The 18449-nt window shown below is 44.7% G+C and overlaps 3 protein-coding genes across 5 annotated transcripts; 2 read left to right on the top strand and 1 right to left on the bottom strand.

The window, feature by feature from the left end:
- Positions 1-56: 56 nt before the first annotated feature.
- riox1 (ribosomal oxygenase 1) lies at positions 57-4707 on the top strand. 3 transcript variants are annotated; one of them, XM_037449106.2, is made up of 15 exons: positions 57-261; positions 497-643; positions 812-951; positions 1069-1168; positions 1662-1775; positions 1998-2104; positions 2196-2303; positions 2557-2591; positions 2822-3000; positions 3226-3330; positions 3447-3588; positions 3694-3814; positions 3969-4068; positions 4156-4242; positions 4498-4707. In XM_037449106.2, the coding sequence occupies exons 1-15, from the start codon at positions 175-177 to the stop codon at positions 4555-4557; spliced, it is 1632 nt and encodes a 543-aa protein (XP_037305003.2). In that variant the 5' UTR covers positions 57-174; the 3' UTR covers positions 4558-4707. The 3 variants fall into 3 exon arrangements, with proteins under 3 accessions (XP_037305003.2, XP_062415734.1, XP_062415733.1); XM_062559750.1 differs by having other exon boundaries at positions 4156-4707; XM_062559749.1 differs by having other exon boundaries at positions 3969-4242.
- Positions 4708-4767: 60 nt separating this feature from the next.
- On the bottom strand, positions 4768-6227 carry LOC119194782 (NADH dehydrogenase [ubiquinone] 1 beta subcomplex subunit 1-like). The gene is made up of 3 exons (XM_037449154.2): positions 6093-6227; positions 5304-5448; positions 4768-4932 (listed from the first exon to the last, which is right to left on the bottom strand). The coding sequence occupies exons 2-3, from the start codon at positions 5441-5443 to the stop codon at positions 4896-4898; spliced, it is 177 nt and encodes a 58-aa protein (XP_037305051.1). The 5' UTR covers positions 5444-5448; positions 6093-6227; the 3' UTR covers positions 4768-4895.
- Positions 6228-6361: 134 nt separating this feature from the next.
- Positions 6362-12988, top strand: cpsf2 (cleavage and polyadenylation specific factor 2). Its single transcript, XM_037449077.2, has 15 exons — positions 6362-6516; positions 6903-7069; positions 7154-7313; positions 7418-7523; positions 7623-7752; positions 7835-7950; positions 8364-8551; positions 8684-8974; positions 9101-9201; positions 9538-9741; positions 9853-10005; positions 10193-10415; positions 10554-10868; positions 11255-11389; positions 12502-12988. Exons 2-15 carry the CDS (start codon positions 6921-6923, stop codon positions 12592-12594), a joined length of 2364 nt encoding a protein of 787 aa, XP_037304974.1. The 5' UTR covers positions 6362-6516; positions 6903-6920; the 3' UTR covers positions 12595-12988.
- Positions 12989-18449: the final 5461 nt, after the last annotated feature.

The following is an 18449-nucleotide window of genomic DNA, read 5'->3' as shown; positions in this document are numbered from 1 at the left end:
ACCATGTTTTTTTTAACAAGGTGTCCAGGAGCCTCGAATAAGCGACTGCAGCCGGAACGTGTGCCACTACTCTGTAGGTGTCAGCAGCGAGTCCGTTAGAAAGCAAACGCACTCTTAATGCGGTAAAAGAAGACTCTCCAGCGGTCGCACGCCGATGACGCACATTCTGTAAAAATGGAGAGAAAACACATGTCCGCCTTTTCGCTGTATCAAACGTTGTCAACAGACGAGCCTCCTCCAGCAACGACGCCTTCTCGGCAGGTAATGTTAGATAACATTCGTGTGACGTGGTAGAAAGTGACGCGGTGGTCGGCGCCGTGCTCTGTGATGGCCGCAGCGCGTGCATGAGGGATGGTGCTGCATGACACCACAGCACAGTCCCTCTGATCGTTAATGGCTATTCAAAACCATGCTGTCTGCTCTTCGTTTCTCCAGGCTAACCATGCATGCATTTGTCACTGTGTTTAGCCTCATGGTCACTTGTATGATGTTCTAGGTGGCAGATAAGAAGAAAAGGAAAAAGGAGAATGGGGCCAATAAGGTCCACACAATAAAAGCTCAGTTAAAGCCTGAAAGGAAGAAAAAGCGAAAGAAGCCTCTTATGTCTCCACAAAGAGAGGAGATCCTTAAGGGCTTTACAAAAGTAAGTCCGTCCCTGCTGCAAAGATGGATGCCATGGCTGCTCTTTTCACATCCAAGAAGTTATGATCTGTTCATTTTTTTCCCCCACTTCTTAATTGTTTATTACAGTAGTGCTGCTAGTATCATTATTATTCTCTTTTGACGAGTATCATGTATGCTTCTGATGCAGGACGAGGAGTGTGCAAATGGAGATGGCGAGGCTCTGGATGCTCTGCTGGCCGACCTGGCAAAAGTCAACAACAGCAGGGAGAGAGCGAGCAAGCTGTTCCAGTGGCTCGTCAACCCCATTCCTGCAAAGTCCTTCTTCAGGTAAGAATGATTGGGAGGGCTTCTCTCAGTGTACATACATTCGTTTTAAATGGGTCAACACAGATTTCTTTCTGAGAAAGGCAAATTCACTGACTAATAGTTTTCCTCTTTCCGTAGTGAAACATGGGAAAAGAAGCCCATTCTTGTTCAACGTAAGAATTCCGATTATTACAAAGGACTATTCTCCACAGCAGAGTTTGATCGCATGTTAAGAAAGGTAAGAATCTGAAACATTACCTCAGCCATACTTCCTATAACCCATGTTGGAATTTGTTGGTTATGTTATAGTCCAGACGTATCGTTTGACACACCATAACATGGTAAACCTTTAATGTTGTTCATGTTAAAGGAGTCTTTCTTGAAAGTGTAAAAAATTACATTATACAGGTACTGTCCACCATTTAATGTGTATATGTTGTTGTTTTTGGAAGTGATTTGTGATATTGGAAACTGGTGAAATAAACAACAACACAATAGTGTTTATTAGAAGATATGCATCCACCACCAAAACACAGACTCGCATTTGCAGGCTTTATTATCACTTAGAGGAGTCAGACATGCTGCTTTCGCTGAATGTTAACACTGACGTGGGACATTGGCTCTTTTGACTCTGTTTTCCCAAAGACTTATGAACATTTCTGTCGTGTATATACATTTACAGTTGCATTATGCTTGTTGATATACTCAATGTCTGTGTTGTTTAATTGAAGGAGGATGTTCAGTATGGAGTTAACCTGGACGTCACAAGCTACACTAAAGGCAAAAGGAAGACGCACAATCCTGCTGGGAGAGCTCTGCCGTTCACTGTGTGGGACTTCTATGAGGTAAGGCCACACTGATGCAGGCATCAGATTTGTAGTGTGTGTGTGTGTGTGTGATTATTGCCAGGTTTCTACATTTTGACATCCCTTATAATTGGGTCCTTTGCAGCATGCTCGCTGCAATAGCTTTCTCTTTGGGGGATCATTGTACTGCATTGAAAGAGCATCATCTGCATGGCACAGTCATTGCAGATTTCTGATCACCACCGTGTCCCATTTCCCCAGAACGGCTGCTCCCTCCGTTTGCTGAACCCTCAGGCGTTCTCCTCCACTGTGTGGAACGTGCTGTCCATTCTCCAAGAGTACTTTGGCAGCATGGCAGGAGCCAACGTGTGAGTATTTTGGACAGTAATTGTCATGGAAATACATCTTGGACGCTATGATTGACTGTTAAATCTTTGCATTTGGTCCTTGTTAAATTAGATACCTGACACCACCTGGAACGCAGGGCTTTGCTCCCCATTATGACGACATCGAGGCGTTTGTGGTTCAGCTGGAGGGGAAGAAACATTGGAGGGTGTACAACCCACGGTGAGCCACAGAAAGGAGCAGCGTTCAGTCAAATTCAGAAAATAGTAGATCATTTAAACTTTTTCAGATTGAACATTGGGTGATGGGTTTTATTCATTTGCACTTGGGTGCTAATATAGTTTTTACGCTTTACATTTTGTTTTACCCTGTGCTGCACAAAAGGTTTTTATAGTCATTTGATATGAAATCTATAATAAAAGTGAAAGATTATTTTGACAAAACCCTGAAGTTATTTTCCTGACTTTCTTTATAGGTCAGAGGACGAGGTCTTGCCCGTGCTGTCAAGTGGTGAGCCCAATCTTTTTATCTTCCATAGTAAAAACACTTTGTCTCAATTCGGTTTGAAAAGTTACTTTTTGTCTGTTATTGGTTACACACCATTACACAGGGAAAGGGAACTAATTGCCCAAATGTAAAGGAAGTTCTCCGACTTGAGGGAGCCATCCCGCAATCTCTTCAAAGCTCTTTAAATCTGACAAGTCTTTATCCCTTTGGGACTGCTTTGCGTGTCACTCCAGCAAACTTCAATCAGAAAGACATCGGGAAGCCCATTCTGGAAGTGGTCCTGGAACCCGGAGATCTCCTTTATTTTCCCCGGGGCTTCATCCACCAGGGCGACTGCTTGCCAGATGCTCACTCCCTCCACATCACCATCTCCTCCTACCAGAAGAACAGCTGGGGGGATCTGCTACAGAAGGTAAGACTGCCTGTTGTTAAACAAAGGGGCAGCATCAGTGTAAGGGTACACGGAAGTATACTGAATATAATTATTGTGGTAAAGTGAAATAACCAATTTCCCTTATATTAATGTGAAATAACCGACACACTTATTGAAAGCTTAGTCATTTTAACTAGGTTTTACCATTTGTGTCTTCAAATCTACTAAAGGTCGTTCTACTTTTTGAACTGCCTCTCTTTTCAGGTGGTTCCAGTAGCATTGGAAATAGCAATGGAGGAGGATGTGGACTTTAGACGGGGCTTGCCCCTCGATTACCTGACGTACATGGGAGTACAGAACTCAGACAAGGTAGTTCATCGGTCATTTTGTCTTCATCACTTCCTGTCCCCAATCGCCACATTAGGCTTTTCAGAAATTACCCGCCAATGACCCATGCCCTCCTCCTTATGCACACACGTGTGTAGGCTGACCCACGCAGGACACAATTCTTTTCACAAATTGAGAGACTGATGAAGAAGCTGGCGACTTACTCCCCTGTGGACGCAGCCGTGGATCAGAAAGCCAGAGACTTCTTCCATGACTGCCTCCCTCCAATGCTCACACCAGGTATGTGATGCACACTTCAGTTCTGGCAATAAGCTTTGAAGAAATTGTGCCATTGCGTATTTGGGCCGTAACGCTGCTGATTCGGTTTAACGCCCTCTCCCACAGAGGAATCGTCCAGCAGTGTTCAAGGAGCATCTGCTAGGTGGGAGCGTGGGCAAGTCCTGGATGTGGGTTCACAAATCACCACTCAGACCAGAGTGAGAGTTCTCCGTGCTGGATGTGCCAGGTAATACAACTTTTTATTGCATTTCAGATCGGGGTCACACCAGGCAGGTTGGGAATGGACTAATTTAAAATGTGACACCTGATACAATTATCCATTAAAACAGGATTGTAAAAAAAAAAGAAAAAGCTCATTGTTAATGTAACCTTTTCCCCAGGTTATGCAGTGATGGAGAGGCTGTTAATCTTTACTACACAACAGAAAACTCCAGAGTTTACCACAAAGAGGAGCTCAAGAGTTTCGAAGTAAAAGCAGAGGTAATAGTGGAAGATGTTCATAAACTATTTTTTGTATTTGATATCTCAATGATGTTGTCACAGACTAGACTAATTGGTTTTTTTCAGCACACTGATGCCATTGAGTTTCTGATCCATTCATATCCTGATTTTTTGACTGTGGGAAGTTTCCCATGTGATTCTACAAAGGACAAGGTATGTGGTTTTAAATGCACATGGTCCGTGTGGAGATGTGATGCTACACACTTAGTCTGCATGCATGTCAGTGTACCGCTGGGTTTTTAAGTGGTCTTGTATTTAATAATTACTTTTGGTAACCCTTTCTTGGATTGTACATTGAATGATTAAATGTCCCATCTTAGATCTAGATTCTAAATTATTAATATTTGAGCCTCTTTCTCTGAAATCAGTTCTTTTGAGTTGTTCCTCATGTTTCTATTTTATTCCCAGATCGCTTTGGCTGAGTTGCTCTTTGAGAGGGGGATTATCCACACTGCAGAACCTCTGTAGTGGCCACAGATCCTTTAGCATTGGTTACTGCATGAATAGATGCCTCCAGACAACATGACTCAAAACCACTTCATCAGTTTTACTGTTGTAGTTACACATAACAACCCAAGTATTAATGTGCTCTGTTCAAATAAACCAGTTTTTAAAAAAAGAATGAAATGGTGTTATATGTACTGCTGTATCTCAATCGCAAGAATGTTCAAAATGATGTTAATGAGAAAGGGCATGTTTATTATCTGTTGACAACCGATTAACAGAGATACAGATCTTCTTAAATATTCTGATTTGAGGGACACTAGTCATTCACAACACAGGAACATTATCCAGATGGAGGTGGCCTACTTCCAGGTCGTCTCCTCACCAGGCTTCAGCTCCCTAAAGAGAACAAAAGTTGCATATGCAACATCACACTGCTGTTAAGATGACCGGCAAGTTTGCGGACTGCTTGTTATCAAACGATTTAAAAAAAATTGTACTCTCTGTTAAGGGATCTTAGCAAATGCACATGGTAAAACAACTACAAGTTTTTGGCCTTGATTTCTAATGTTTAATTGGATAACCATATTGTATAGCTGTTGCAACACTAACTAGATGTTTCCTTTAATTGCTATGCATTCTGCTTACTTGTATTAGTAATTAGTTAAAAGTGGAGGTGAGTGGGTATGCAGTAGCATGAATAACTTTGAAATAAATGTCACTGGATTCTCAAAACGAGGCGGAGCTGGAAGATAACTTTTTATTCTTACCTGCCATACAAAACACTTTTGTTCCTAAAAGCTGTCAGCTTCTGGTCCTGTTGTTTGTCCAGGTACCATCCAACCACAAAGCCTATGGGCACCAATATGTTGACCCAATGCTCACGGGCAAGTGATACGAAGTTGACCATGGTTCCTACAGAAATAAGCAGATACCATTGTCACCCTAAATTCTGCTGCACTGATGTTAAAACCTTGATCTGAAACTGTATGTCCACATTTGACAAAATGAAAACCCGGAGCAATATTCAACAGATCTCTCTGCCAGCTACTAAAAACAGTCCATGCATTTTGTCCAGAATCACTTTAGCAAGTGAAAAGTTATTTCCAATTACTTTAGGCCATCTTTATTTATAGGAGCGCCAATAAACATGTGACACTAAAGCTACATATTTCTGATTAGGGATGGATAGTAATACAAATCATGATGACAACCTTTGGACGACCTCATTTGCCTGGAAACTAACGTTACGTTACTGCTGACAGACAATGCAGCGAATAATGTTAACTTTAGACAGAGCTGTGAGCTCGTGTGTGGTGAAAGTAATCTTTGAACCTCGTTTAATGCCGTTTAATATTATACTTTGTAATTTAGTAACCAACAACAGAAGCTGCTTAGCTAATCGGTTAGCTATGTTAGCTAACTTAGCAATGTGTATGACGTTTTCGTTCAGAATAGTATTTCTGTTAAAGCGGTTGCTTTTGTGTTTTCTAAAATCAACATGCTTTAGTACAATGACTCAAATATGTAAGAGGAACAGCGAATTTGTCAAATGTTACCTTCTGTTTACACCAAGCCGTGGCCTGCAGCTCCTCACTCACAAGGCAGAGGACATTGGACTCTACCAACTGCCAAAATGCGACGGTGTATATTGAACAGATAAAAAAGATTACCGTTTTGGTTACTTATCATGGGTAATTATGTCAGTTGCAACGTCTGAACAACAGTAATTGGGCACAGTTATTAAAGTATGTAACGATAATAGAAGCATTTGGTGTTACGTTATAAAAAAAATTTGGTAGCACACTACCGTACTTGGTACGCTCTTTTGACCTTTCACACATGATGCAGCGGTAACCATGTCCGCTCCTCCAGTGTGTGCTGTAAACGCTAGCCAAAATGTCTTAATGTTGTAATTATAGAACATTTACCAATCGTGTTTCTGTATCAACGGGAGAAAAATATATGATCTCATATTTAGTGGTACGTTGCACTTTCCTTTGTCGACCCAAATCACTTACACGATACATCCACGAGCTAAGTGTAGCTAGCATGCTAACTAGACAGAGCTAACGGTAACAGTTAGCGTTACTTTGTTACCATTGCCAGTGCAAACTAGCTGTGGCCAGCAACCATGCTGCTTTACTTTTCGTATTCACTTGTAATTAACCGATAGATCAACTAACCAGCCACACATTTAACAACCGGTTTGGTGTCTATTTGTTTTAGAGAATATTCATTGAACTGAATTGAGTACTCAGTCGTGATGAAAGCTGCATACAGCATAATGACGTCGGTTGTTTTGTTTTGATTACTTGAATGGTTGTTGCGTAGCGATAACTACATGCTAACCTTATTTTACTTTTCAGCGAGAGAACTGAAGAAACATGACTTCCATTATCAAACTGACAGCCGTATCAGGTGTTCAGGAGGAGTCGGCCCTCTGCTACTTGCTGCAGGTGGACGAATTCCGCTTCCTCCTGGATTGCGGCTGGGATGAAAACTTCTCCATGGACATTATCGATGCTATGAAACGGTAAATGGGGAATCAATTGACTAATTCCATCACTTTCCTGTTGGCGATTTTAAACAAGTGTTTGGTGTCCTCATTTCCCTCCAGATATGTTCACCAGGTCGACGCTGTGCTCCTCTCCCACCCGGACCCCATACACCTGGGAGCCCTTCCATACGCTGTGGGAAAACTGGGTCTCAACTGCACTATCTATGCTACAATTCCTGTCTACAAGATGGGTCAGATGTTCATGTATGATCTATACCAGGTAAGAATATGTGTAGAGAATGCACTGCATGTAAAGTTATGAATGGATGCCATGGGTCCCACGATTACTGATTCATTTTTAATCATTTAATCCGTCCCTCTTAGTCTCGAAAAAACAGTGAAGACTTCACACTGTTCACCCTCGACGATGTGGACTGTGCTTTTGATAAAATCCAGCAGCTGAAATACTCTCAGATTGTCAATCTGAAAGGTGAGTTAGTTGCAGCCGTGTTTACGTCAGGACAGGGGTCACGGCTGTTTATGCATCACAGATACCCAAATGCTTCACATCTTTCTTTTCACCTGACAGGGAAAGGGCATGGTCTTTCCATCACTCCACTTCCGGCCGGTCACATGATTGGGGGCACTATTTGGAAAATTGTGAAGGATGGCGAGGAGGAGATTGTTTATGCTGTTGACTTCAACCACAAGAGAGAAATGTGAGCATACAAAACATTGATATGAAATAAGATGTTTGTTTTTAGCTTGTCTGTTAGCTCACACCCTGCTTCTCTGTAATAGACACCTCAACGGCTGCACGTTGGAGAGCATTAGTCGTCCGTCTTTACTCATCACAGACTCCTTCAATGCAACTTATGTACAGCCACGTCGCAAACAGAGGGATGAGCTGCTCCTCAGTAAGTAATCTTCAAGATACTTTTAAGTATTAATGTATGTAATTAACGATATATTGATCCAATTTAAGTCATCATTTAAGAAGTGTTGCAAGCATTTGAAAACAAAGGTGTGTCTAAAAGTGTGAAAATAACATGTAATTTTGCATATAATTTCAAGAGAAAAGGGGCAAATGAAGTTCTCTTTCTGTCCATTATTTATTTTGTCTAATATTGTATAAAGGAATATAAGAGCATGTTTTGTGTTTTTTAGATCAATGCACCTCAAATTAGTCAATAATTAAATACCAATTGCAAACTGCAGTCTTTTATATTTTTAATGTGATTTTCTTTTTCTACTTTTGAGCCCCTCCTAAAACTATTAAATTAAAAAAAAAAATTGCATTCATTCGCATTTAAACTTTTCTTACTCACAGCCAACGTAATGGAGACTCTTCGAGGTGACGGCAATGTCCTTATTGCCGTGGACACAGCCGGGCGTGTTTTGGAGCTGGCTCAGCTGTTAGATCAGATTTGGAGGACAAAAGACGCTGGGCTGGGAGCGTACCCGCTAGCGCTGCTGAACAATGTCAGCTACAATGTGGTGGAGTTCTCAAAGTCCCAGGTATTCATTTTCGACTTGTACACCTTTGGAGGATATTGTTTTATTCCTTCCTTGTGATCTTACCTGGATAAATCTTTTATTTTTTTTGCCAAACACAACTAATGTACACAATGAACCACTTTGTTTCTGAAGGTGGAGTGGATGAGTGACAAGCTCATGAAGTGCTTTGAAGACAAGAGAAACAACCCCTTCCAGTTTCGTCACTTGACCTTGTGCCACAGTCTGGCAGACCTGGCCAGGGTGCCCAGCCCCAAGGTGGTGCTTTGCAGCCAACCGGACCTCGAGTCTGGCTTTTCCAGAGAACTCTTCATCCAGTGGTGCCAAGACGCCAAAAACTCTGTCATACTGACCTACCGCACTACACCTGGAACGCTGGCCCGCTACCTCATAGACAATCCCGGGGAGAAGATGTTGGATCTGGAGGTGAGGCCAGCCGTCACAGTGCTAATTCATCATGAGGGCTTTCACATGGTCTGATTACACAGCGTTGTCAGGTCCTTCAGACCCATCATTGGCACCAAGTCATCTTTCACTTTTTCATTATGACAGGTGAGGAAGAAAGTGAAGCTCGAAGGCAGGGAGCTGGAAGAATACCTTGAAAAAGACAAAGTTAAGAAAGAAGCAGCTAAAAAACTGGAACAAGAAAAGGAGTAAGTAGAAATAGACATGGGTCGACTACGTGCTCATGGGGAGGCTGTGTAGTTTAATGATGATTTAAGCCTGGCGGTGTAACGAAACCTGTAATTCACACAATTTTGCCGTTTTTAACAGCTAAAACCGGAAATTTTGTGTAAAGCCAGCAGAAATGCAAATGGTGCTCCAGCATTTTTAAAGAGGCTATTTAAATGGAAATCTGTAAATGGGAGATGAGTCACAACGCTTAAGGGCAACATTCATACTCTGTAACTGAGCAAAAAAATGTTGCCTATTTGCGGATAAATTAAACCTTTATGTATACATTTAACGTTTATTTCATGCACTTGCAGGGTGGATGTTGACTCGAGTGACGAGAGCGATTTGGACGATGATCTTGATCAGCCTGCTGTGGTTAAAACGAAACACCACGACCTGATGATGAAGAGCGAGGGGAGCCGCAAAGGCAGCTTCTTCAAACAAGCCAAAAAGTCTTATCCAATGTTCCCGACACACGAGGAGCGAATCAAATGGGACGAGTACGGCGAAATAATCAGGTGCTTACAACTTGAATACACCTCAGATTGCAGAAAGAGGTATACAGCGAATTTACACTTACGCAGTTACATGTCGTTATTGATCAGCCGTTTTTGTGTTTTTCTTCGCAGGCTAGAAGACTTTTTGGTTCCTGAACTGCAAACCACAGAGGAGGAGAAAAGCAAAATGGAATCTGGGATGACCAACGGCGATGAGCCCATGGACCAGGATCTCTCTGTTGTTCCCACCAAATGCGTCTCCAGTGTAGAAAATCTTGAAATTAGGTCAGCGATCCTTAAAGCCTGTCTGTCTCTGTGAAAGGAAACTCTGCCTGTTTTATTTAGTTTTATATCCAGATATTTGTAATCTCAAGTCTGTTAAGAAATCTCACCTGTGAGGATATTAAACAATGTTTGACAATTCAGTTCATTCCAATAAAAAAAACGTAATGCTAACCTCCTCCTTCTACAGAGCGAGGATAATGTACATAGACTACGAAGGTCGCTCTGATGGCGACTCCATCAAGAAGATTATCAATCAGATGAAGCCCAGGCAGCTGGTGATCGTTCGTGGGCCGCCGGAAGCCAGTCTCGACCTGGCCGAGTCCTGCAAGGCCTTCAGCAAGGACATCAAGGTCTACACACCCAAACTGCAGGAGACCATAGACGCCACCAGTGAAACGCACATCTACCAGGTCAGCCTTCAGTTTAAAGCCTGCTCCTTATTCTGTTTAATAGATTCATGACGCTAAAATATTCCGCTCTGAAATACTAAAACTCGCAAAGCACAAAAGGCAAACCTCTTCATCTTGTCTCATGTTCTCGCGGTGAAGGTGCGGTTGAAAGACTCCTTGGTGAGCTCCCTGCAGTTCTGCAAGGCCAAAGACACCGAGCTGGCCTGGATCGACGGCGTGCTGGACATGCGCGTGGTGAAGGTGGACACGGGCGTGATGCTGGAGGAGGGTGTGAAAGAGGAGACGGAGGACGGCGAGGTGGCCATGGATGTCGCCCCGGACCTCGACATCGACCACAACCCTACGGCGGTGGCCGCCCAGCGAGCCATTAAAAACCTGTTTGGGGAGGACGAGAAGGAGGTGTCGGAGGAGAGCGACGTCATTCCCACGCTGGAGCCACTGCCGGCACATGAGGTGAGGCGGGGGGGGACACTAGCAGTTGTCGAAAGGATCCCTCGTTGTTTTCTAATAGAAGTGTGAGCAGTGAGCTCCAAAAAAGATAACGCATGACCTCATTTTCAAGTCTTTACAGCCGTGCACATTCAAACCGATCATTTTAGGCCCAGTAAACTGCATCAGCCAGTGGCAATTATAATGTTGTTGGTTTTTTTTATGTCGGCCCGTGTTGTCGGGAGGTTTGGGAGACAGTTTGCCCAAGGTAGGTGGCAGAGGAGAGTCACTAGATACCCCATTGGGCCTTGATTTAGAAGGCATTTAAAACGCAGCTCCACAAGGGCATATAAGCACTGCAGACAGCCCCTCAGTCTAATCGCCACCCTTGTTCTTTCTTCTCCCTCTAGATATGTGGACATCAGTCGGTGTTCATCAACGAGCCTCGCCTATCCGACTTTAAGCAGGTCCTGCTGAGGGAGGGCATCCAGGCCGAGTTCGTGGGAGGAGTGCTGGTGTGCAACAACATGGTGGCCGTCCGCAGGGTGAGTCGACCTTCCCGCCGGTCCTCACAGGGACAGCTGAGCTCGTTTATCTGACGAACCCGAGCAACAAAGAGGTTCAGCCCCAATTCCAGATAGATGCACATTCAGGTGCAAAGGAGTTGCAGAGTTGATAAATAGCCAGCATTTTAATTAAATAAAGTACATGGGCAGTAAAGCAACTGACTTTGGCTTATCACCAAAAGGTACATCCTTTAGCGTATTCTGTGTCCCTCAGTAACTTTTTTCCCGGAAAAAAAACCCACACAAAAATGAAAAACTGCAACACATACGCAGAGATTGAACACTATGCCCATGATGTAAGTATTTATTGCTTTCGATTCTATCGACTGAACCATCAGAAGTAGCGGTGCACAGCTGATAAATGCCAACTAGAACTGTTGTGAAGCATTGAGACACGTTGAGCTTCTCTTTTTTTATTGATCATGGACTGACGTTCATCCTGAGCAAGTAGCACCCATTAGTGCAAGTTGCTTTTAGATGGTGTATAAAGTGACATAGCGCAGTGTATAGATTACGTTTATTGCTGAGGGAACTAGATGGTGGATGCTTTGCCGGGTAAGTAAATTCAACTCATGTTTTTTATGATGGTTCCTATATTGTGCTCTCATATTGAAGGTCAATGTTCTGATTAAAGGTTTTTCTCAATGTTACTTACGTTGCCTATTTGGATGGATTAGAATGATAGATTACGGAGATCTACTTAAATACATCCCGTTATAGGAGGATTCAAAAGTCTTGTGGCGCATGAATACATCTCACCTCAGTAGAAACCCACAGAACAAGAATCACAGGCAGAACCCAACGACTCAAGGAAATGGAAAGCTTGGAGTGCGCCGGGATTCCAACAACAAAATGCATAATTGACAGGAACTTAAAATAGACACAACCCAGAAAACGATATGAAAGAGAACAGACTTTTAAAGGCGCTTGTGTTATTCAAAAGGAGAAACTTGATGCCGACCCCCCCCCCCCCCCCTTCCCGAAGTAAACCACGGGGAAACACTGGCTTATTGGTCTGCGTGTAAAAGATGAAACCATGTTGTTCAAAGTGTTAACGAATGGACCCGTGTGTCCTGTGCCTCTTTGTCCAGACGGAGGCCGGACGCATCGGGCTGGAAGGCTGCCTGTGTGACGACTACTACAAGATCCGGGAGCTGCTGTATCAGCAGTACGCCGTGGTATAGAGGCAGGAAGAGGAAGAGGAGGAGGAGGAGGAGGACCCACTGCAGAAGAGCATTCAGCGGCATTACAGAGACAATCCATTACCCAGAGGAGAAGGGTGCACCACACTCTGCCTCATGGGCAGTTGCAGCTGTTCCACTGCAAACCCAGTTGTACATTGACCCTTTTTTATAGTTTTTTTTTTTCTTCCAGATAATACTTTTTTAAATTCTTTTTTTTATTTGTTAGATTACCTCGAGAAAGCGAGAGGCAGATGCTTCTTGTGGACTGACCTCTATGTGTGAACCGATACAACAACTCTTCCCTCTGTATAGTAACATCCTGATGCACTGGATGGACCAAAGGACGTGTTCCTCCCTCCTATTCTGTCATTAAAGACTTTTGTTTTTTTTCAAACACGCCTCGTCTCAGCTGTCAACAGTAAATTGAACCTCATTACTCAGAGTAAAATGTCAAAGAATCCAAAGTTGACATCAAATTCTTTGCACATCTGTTGTCTTCACTCATTCTCTACTCCTTACACCGTTTAGTAGACACGGGTTTACTCTCAAGTGAGCACTACATTGAGATATTGGACACCTGCAACTTATGACCCGGTCATTTTTGCAGTAGAATTAATAGGTGTCGTGTTACACATCTGTGATTTTCTGATCCATCTGTTAAGTGGTGTCCTTCTCATGGACTACTGTTATTGTTGGAATTTATTTAGATGACATTGTGGTCGATGTATGAAGAAAGAAAATGGCACAGGGTAGATATGCAATGCAATGGATACTTTACTATTCCAAAGCTACAGTAAAGCCTTGGTCTTGTACTTGGTTATTGCACATCCATTAAACTAAGGTTTTAGCCAATATTTCAGTTTTGGAGAGGGGTTGCATGTGCTGCATCTATCAACAAACAACAATTGCTGCACAAGCTGCACATCTGTTTAGTGCTGCAACACCAGATGGAGACATTTTTCAGCTGCATCCAACCGGCCCCTGAATGCCCATATCAAATCTGCCCATGCGGCAGGACCATCTGTAATGCAGCGGTGAGATGACATTGTCCCCCAAGAGATAACTGGGATTGAATACAATTCATCCTACTGGCATTAAACAATATATATAAATATATACCCTTGCTGTCCATCACGGGGGTAACAAAATAAGAAGAAATGCTTCAGCAGTTTGTTTTCTTATCTCTTTCAGGCACACATGGATCAGCAGCCTCGTGCTCCAGTGAGGTCTCGCCGCTGTATTAGCAAGTTGGGGTGATACGGGGGGGGGGATGGAGGGCAAAGCAGGGGATTCACCCTGCCGGGGGAGATCTGCAGCCGCGTGGCACATTGCTCTGGTTGATTACGTCTGCAGTGCTGTGTGATTCCTGTTTTTGAAGGGGGTGGAGGTGGTGGTGAGCGGGGAGGGGGGGGGGTTAGATCCTCAACACAGGCAGCCCCCCCCTCCCCCGCCTCCTCTCCTCCCCCTTCTTGCCCTCCAACAACTTCATCATCCGGAACTCTTCCAACATCACATGTACATCATAGAGCTGGTGACTCCTCCTACACAGATAGCCTGTTAAACAATCACTGGGGGGGTGCAAAGTAGGACAAAGGAGGCTGTGTTATGTGTGTGTGGGGGGGGGGACAAATCAGGCGCATGGTTTGGAGAAGTTAAACTTGAGCGCTGACGTGCAGGCCTGATCTTACACAGTTGCGTAACATACAGTTTTGCACTTTAGAAACATTAAAATTTAAATGCTCTTTTTTAATCCGTGTCTCTCTCACACACACACACACACACACACACACACACAAACTTTCATGTTCAGAAAGGCAGAAACGCCTCTACGGTGCCTTTTATTCCCCACCCCGACCCACCCCACCCCTCACCTCAGCAACCTGTGACGAACACGAGCTGAGTGAGAGACAGAGAGCCAGAGTAGAGATGAGGAGGAGAGAGAGAGGGGGGGGGGGGGGAGCTCTTCTGTGCCACAGAGCATGCCAGCCCTGCCCAGTCACTGCTTTTCATTTCGATAATTGACCGGCAACGCCAGAAATGTCCATCAGCTAATCCTCTTAGCTTTCATAATGCTGACTCTGTCACAGAAGCCCCTGTTTTAATGTAACGAGCAGCTAAGCCCAGAGCACAGGGCCGACTCTCCCTGGGGCACTTAGGCCGCGCCGCCCCCTAGAGGCCGCCGAGACATCTGCTCTCAGCTCAACAAGTGCCCTGCCTATGTATCGGACCCCCCGACTAATCCATAAATCCATAACATGCCCCCCCCCCCCCCCCCCTCGCCACCCCGTGTAGTGTCCACCCCTCGGCTTCTCACGCTGTGCTCGTTGGAACAAAGAAAAAAGGAGAATCTTGCTTGTGTATTTTTTCACTCCTCTGTCGATTGGAGGATGAATGATTTTAATCCCTTTTGAATTCCCGGTCTGCTCACTAAGCAGACCACTTAATGCCAATGACATCAATGTAATAATGTGAAAAGGGGACACGTTTCTATGAAAAAGCACAATATTCAAATGTAACACGAGCGACAAAAAAAAATCCCATGATACCCACGGCTAAAAATGGAATTTGTCCCTTTGCCCAGATGGTCGTTGCGTTGATATTTCTGATCCTTTATAGGTTGTCTAACAAGCTCCACCAAAGTTAGTAAATGAGTACGAAGCAATCCTTCGACTGAATTGCTAGATATTTTGGAATTTTGTTACGTTTCTTAATTTCACACTTTTGTTTGTGAAAATGTGCGTTATTCTTTTAATCTCACTATTGGAAAACATGTTTTAGCAAACAAATGATAACTTTCATAAGTCTCATTCCCGAGAGATAAGATATCTCTCAACTGGCCAAACGAACCATTTCAAAGCACCTTTGTTCATTCCCTGTCCTGTTTTCAATCTTTTTATCTTCTTCCCCACCACACACACATCTTAATTCCCCTCTAGGCTGTCGCATGCGTTTTTCATCCATCTCTCCCATAATTCCTGCCTCAGTGGCTAATCCTTACGTGCCAGCATCTTCACCGTGGTAATTGTCCTTCAGTGAAAAGGAAGCACTTCAGCCCACCCTCCCTCTCACGTAAGCAAGGCAGGAATCCTGAATTACACCATTACGGAGGTGATCCTCTTACGCAACCTGCTCTTCACACCCGTCCACAAAAGCGAGGATGCTCACGAGCCCAAAATCCACAAAGGCACTCGCTGCCAGATTATCCACAGGCCACAATACTGCAGCTGCCATGTTTCCTTTTTTCATGTGACAATGCGGGGTTTTTTGGGCGCGTTCACGTCCGCGCCGGCTCTCCCCTGACGGTGGGGGGGGGGGGGGGGGGGCATTTGGGTGACCTTAGCGATCACGAGTGTGTGTGTGAGACCGGATATTTAGGACAGATCACATGAGATTGTTGTTTGGCGCGTGCACAAACAGCACATTCTTCTCCAACCCCCCCCGCTGGTCAACAACAAACCTGAGCAGTTGGTCGTCCGTAACCCGAGGCCCGAGCAGGGCCTCAGGATCAGGAAGCGCGTTCCTCGGGCAACGGAGGGGGGGGGGGGGGGGGGGGCAGCGCCCGAGCTCTCAGCAGACCTGACATTCGGGCTGACACGTGGCTGCAGCCAGCCAGCGGAACGCAACCTGGCCCGGGCCTGCTCTTTACCGCTCAGCACATCGGGGGGGGGGAGATGCCGGGCCTCATCCGATGTGACACCAGCTGACGCCACCTTGAGAGCGACGTGGGGACAGACCCCGCCGATGATTAATGCAAGCACGGAGGGGGAAAGGGAAAAAAAGGGATAAAACCACACAAGGTGGAATCCGCTCTCCCCGTGTTTACCCCTGCAGACGTTCTCCCGCCGTGAACTCAGCGTGACTCGTCCGGGTCCGGTCTGCGGTGGATAGTGTCGACTTGAAAATGAGACGAGGCCCGACTCCAGCCGGGTGTCTGGGTGCCGTTCAGTTTAGGAGTTTATTTCACTCGTGGCGCAAAATAAGTGAGCTGCAGCAGACGAATAGCTTCGTTGTAAGTGCTTTCTGTCCCTCAGATTGTCTTTTCAGGGCAATTCTACGCGTTGGCGTCTAGAAGACTTGAGACACGACATGAGATCGCAGAGCAACAACTTCTATTCAATGAAAGATTAAATAATATCAACCTAAAGATCTTCCCATTAGCGTTCCTTGAATCCACCTTTTACAGGGAAATCGAGAACCCAAGGCAGCTGCTATGATTGACTCATGGCCGTATCAAACCTATATAAGACCCCAAGCAAAAAATGGCCCGAGGGCCACTACTGACCCCTCATATGTGTGTTCAGTTTGTGATTATTTGATGAAGGAAATAAGATAAGCTGATTAGTAAAGGCTTTGAAACTAGATTTCAAATTAGTATCCTCTGCAAGACAGTCCTCTAGATTACGTAACAATGCAGATGTCACCGCAACCCATAACCACCCCCCCCCCCTTCTCTCCCCCTGCCCCTGGATTTGCGTCAGGCTTTTTTTGTGCTGCCTACTGTATCATCGAAACAATTTTTATTCCAACTACCGCAAATGATGTGACCCTGGAGCCTCCCCTCCCCTCCTGCGATTCCCGTTTTCAAAGGAAATGGGGGAGAAAAGCGAAGAAAAAAAACTGGGTTTGGGATCGAGGGACGAGAGTCAAAGAGGAGGTGACTGGATCAGGCAAACTTACATTGGGGAGGAGTTTAAGGCCTTTGAAACTGATGTGACGTCTCGAGGTTATTTTACTTTAAAAACCTCCCTTCAGAGCCACAGCAGGAAAGGATCCAGCTGTTTACTCACAGCCTGAACTCGTCTTCATGCCTAAAAATCACAGGGTTCCACATTTTTTTTAAAAATTAAAAATGATTCTGGAGACTTCTCCCTCATTCTGCTCATGAATACTGCGACGATGGCGTTAAAAAAAACTCTGGCTCATCACCCTGCTATGCAGCGCCTATAACTTCTGAGTTCCGGTACGGAGGTGTGTGAGGGAATCACACAGCAGGGAAATCTACCGGCTCGCTGGCTTTATTGCGCACCCTTCCACCCCCGGCTTCCAGTGAATGAGGGAACTCACCCTCTCTCGCCCTCTGCATTCAGAGCACCGCTTGCCGCACTAATATAGACCTTTTTTTTTATTGTGCCCGCGTCCCACTCTGGACGCTATCTCTCCAGAACGAATGGGCATGCATGCTTCTGCTGGCATAACCTCTGTGGTCAGTCTGGATGGGCCTCTCCAATGCTTCTTGCAAGTGTGTGGGGGGGGGGGGGGGGGGTCTGTTTGCTTGCCTGGCCTTTCTTTTCTGCAGATCAAAGAACAGCAGAGTTATTCATGTGCAGCTCAATTACAGACGGCTCTGTCTCTGAGATGCAGCCAATCCCACGGTCAAATAGACGTCTCGGGTCCAGTGGATAAGGGGACGTTTGTAGGAGGGAAGTGGGAAAAAAAGGATCAGGTTTTGGACAAACTGTGCACAGAGTTTGTGACCAGATCAAAAAGAAAGAAAGAACGAGCTGAACGTAAAAGTAAGATAACAAGTGACATGTCGAGATATGTTGTGAGGAGCAGATATCCATTCTAGCATCTGTCATTAAAAGACAAAATTACACAAACACCCTGCAGTAAAAACACAAACCGAACCGCCTCAAATTGAGCGTGAAAGGGCGTTCTTGCCTTTGAATCAGTAGTTTGACGACAAGATGTCAAATCAAGGTCCACTCACTTATTTTTTCTTAAAGCTTTTGACAACATCCCTCACCCGCCCTTATTAGATAGCAGCCACGGAGGTGAACGACCAATAGCTGTCCTCATCTTATAAAAAAAAAAAGAAACTAAACAGGATAAGCTTAACAAAAGGGAGCATATCG

This window comes from Pungitius pungitius, chromosome 20, assembly GCF_949316345.1.
Source record: "Pungitius pungitius chromosome 20, fPunPun2.1, whole genome shotgun sequence".
Taxonomy (NCBI): Eukaryota; Metazoa; Chordata; class Actinopteri; order Perciformes; family Gasterosteidae; genus Pungitius; species Pungitius pungitius.
This window is presented reverse-complemented; position numbering and strand designations above follow the sequence as displayed.

Coding starts and splice junctions, on each gene's coding strand:
- riox1 (XM_062559749.1), top strand. CDS start 175: ATGGAGAGAAAACACATGTCCGCCTTTTCGCTGTATCAAACGTTGTCA. Junction 1,169..1,661: donor TTGATCGCATGTTAAGAAAG/GTAAGAATCTGA, acceptor GTTTAATTGAAG/GAGGATGTTCAGTATGGAGT. Junction 1,776..1,997: donor CTGTGTGGGACTTCTATGAG/GTAAGGCCACAC, acceptor CCATTTCCCCAG/AACGGCTGCTCCCTCCGTTT.
- LOC119194782 (XM_037449154.2), bottom strand. CDS start 5,443: ATGGTCAACTTCGTATCACTTGCCCGTGAGCATTGGGTCAACATATTG. Junction 4,933..5,303: donor AAAAGTGTTTTGTATGGCAG/GTAAGAATAAAA, acceptor TGTTCTCTTTAG/GGAGCTGAAGCCTGGTGAGG.
- cpsf2 (XM_037449077.2), top strand. CDS start 6,921: ATGACTTCCATTATCAAACTGACAGCCGTATCAGGTGTTCAGGAGGAG. Junction 8,975..9,100: donor AGAAGATGTTGGATCTGGAG/GTGAGGCCAGCC, acceptor TCATTATGACAG/GTGAGGAAGAAAGTGAAGCT. Junction 10,416..10,553: donor GTGAAACGCACATCTACCAG/GTCAGCCTTCAG, acceptor CTCGCGGTGAAG/GTGCGGTTGAAAGACTCCTT.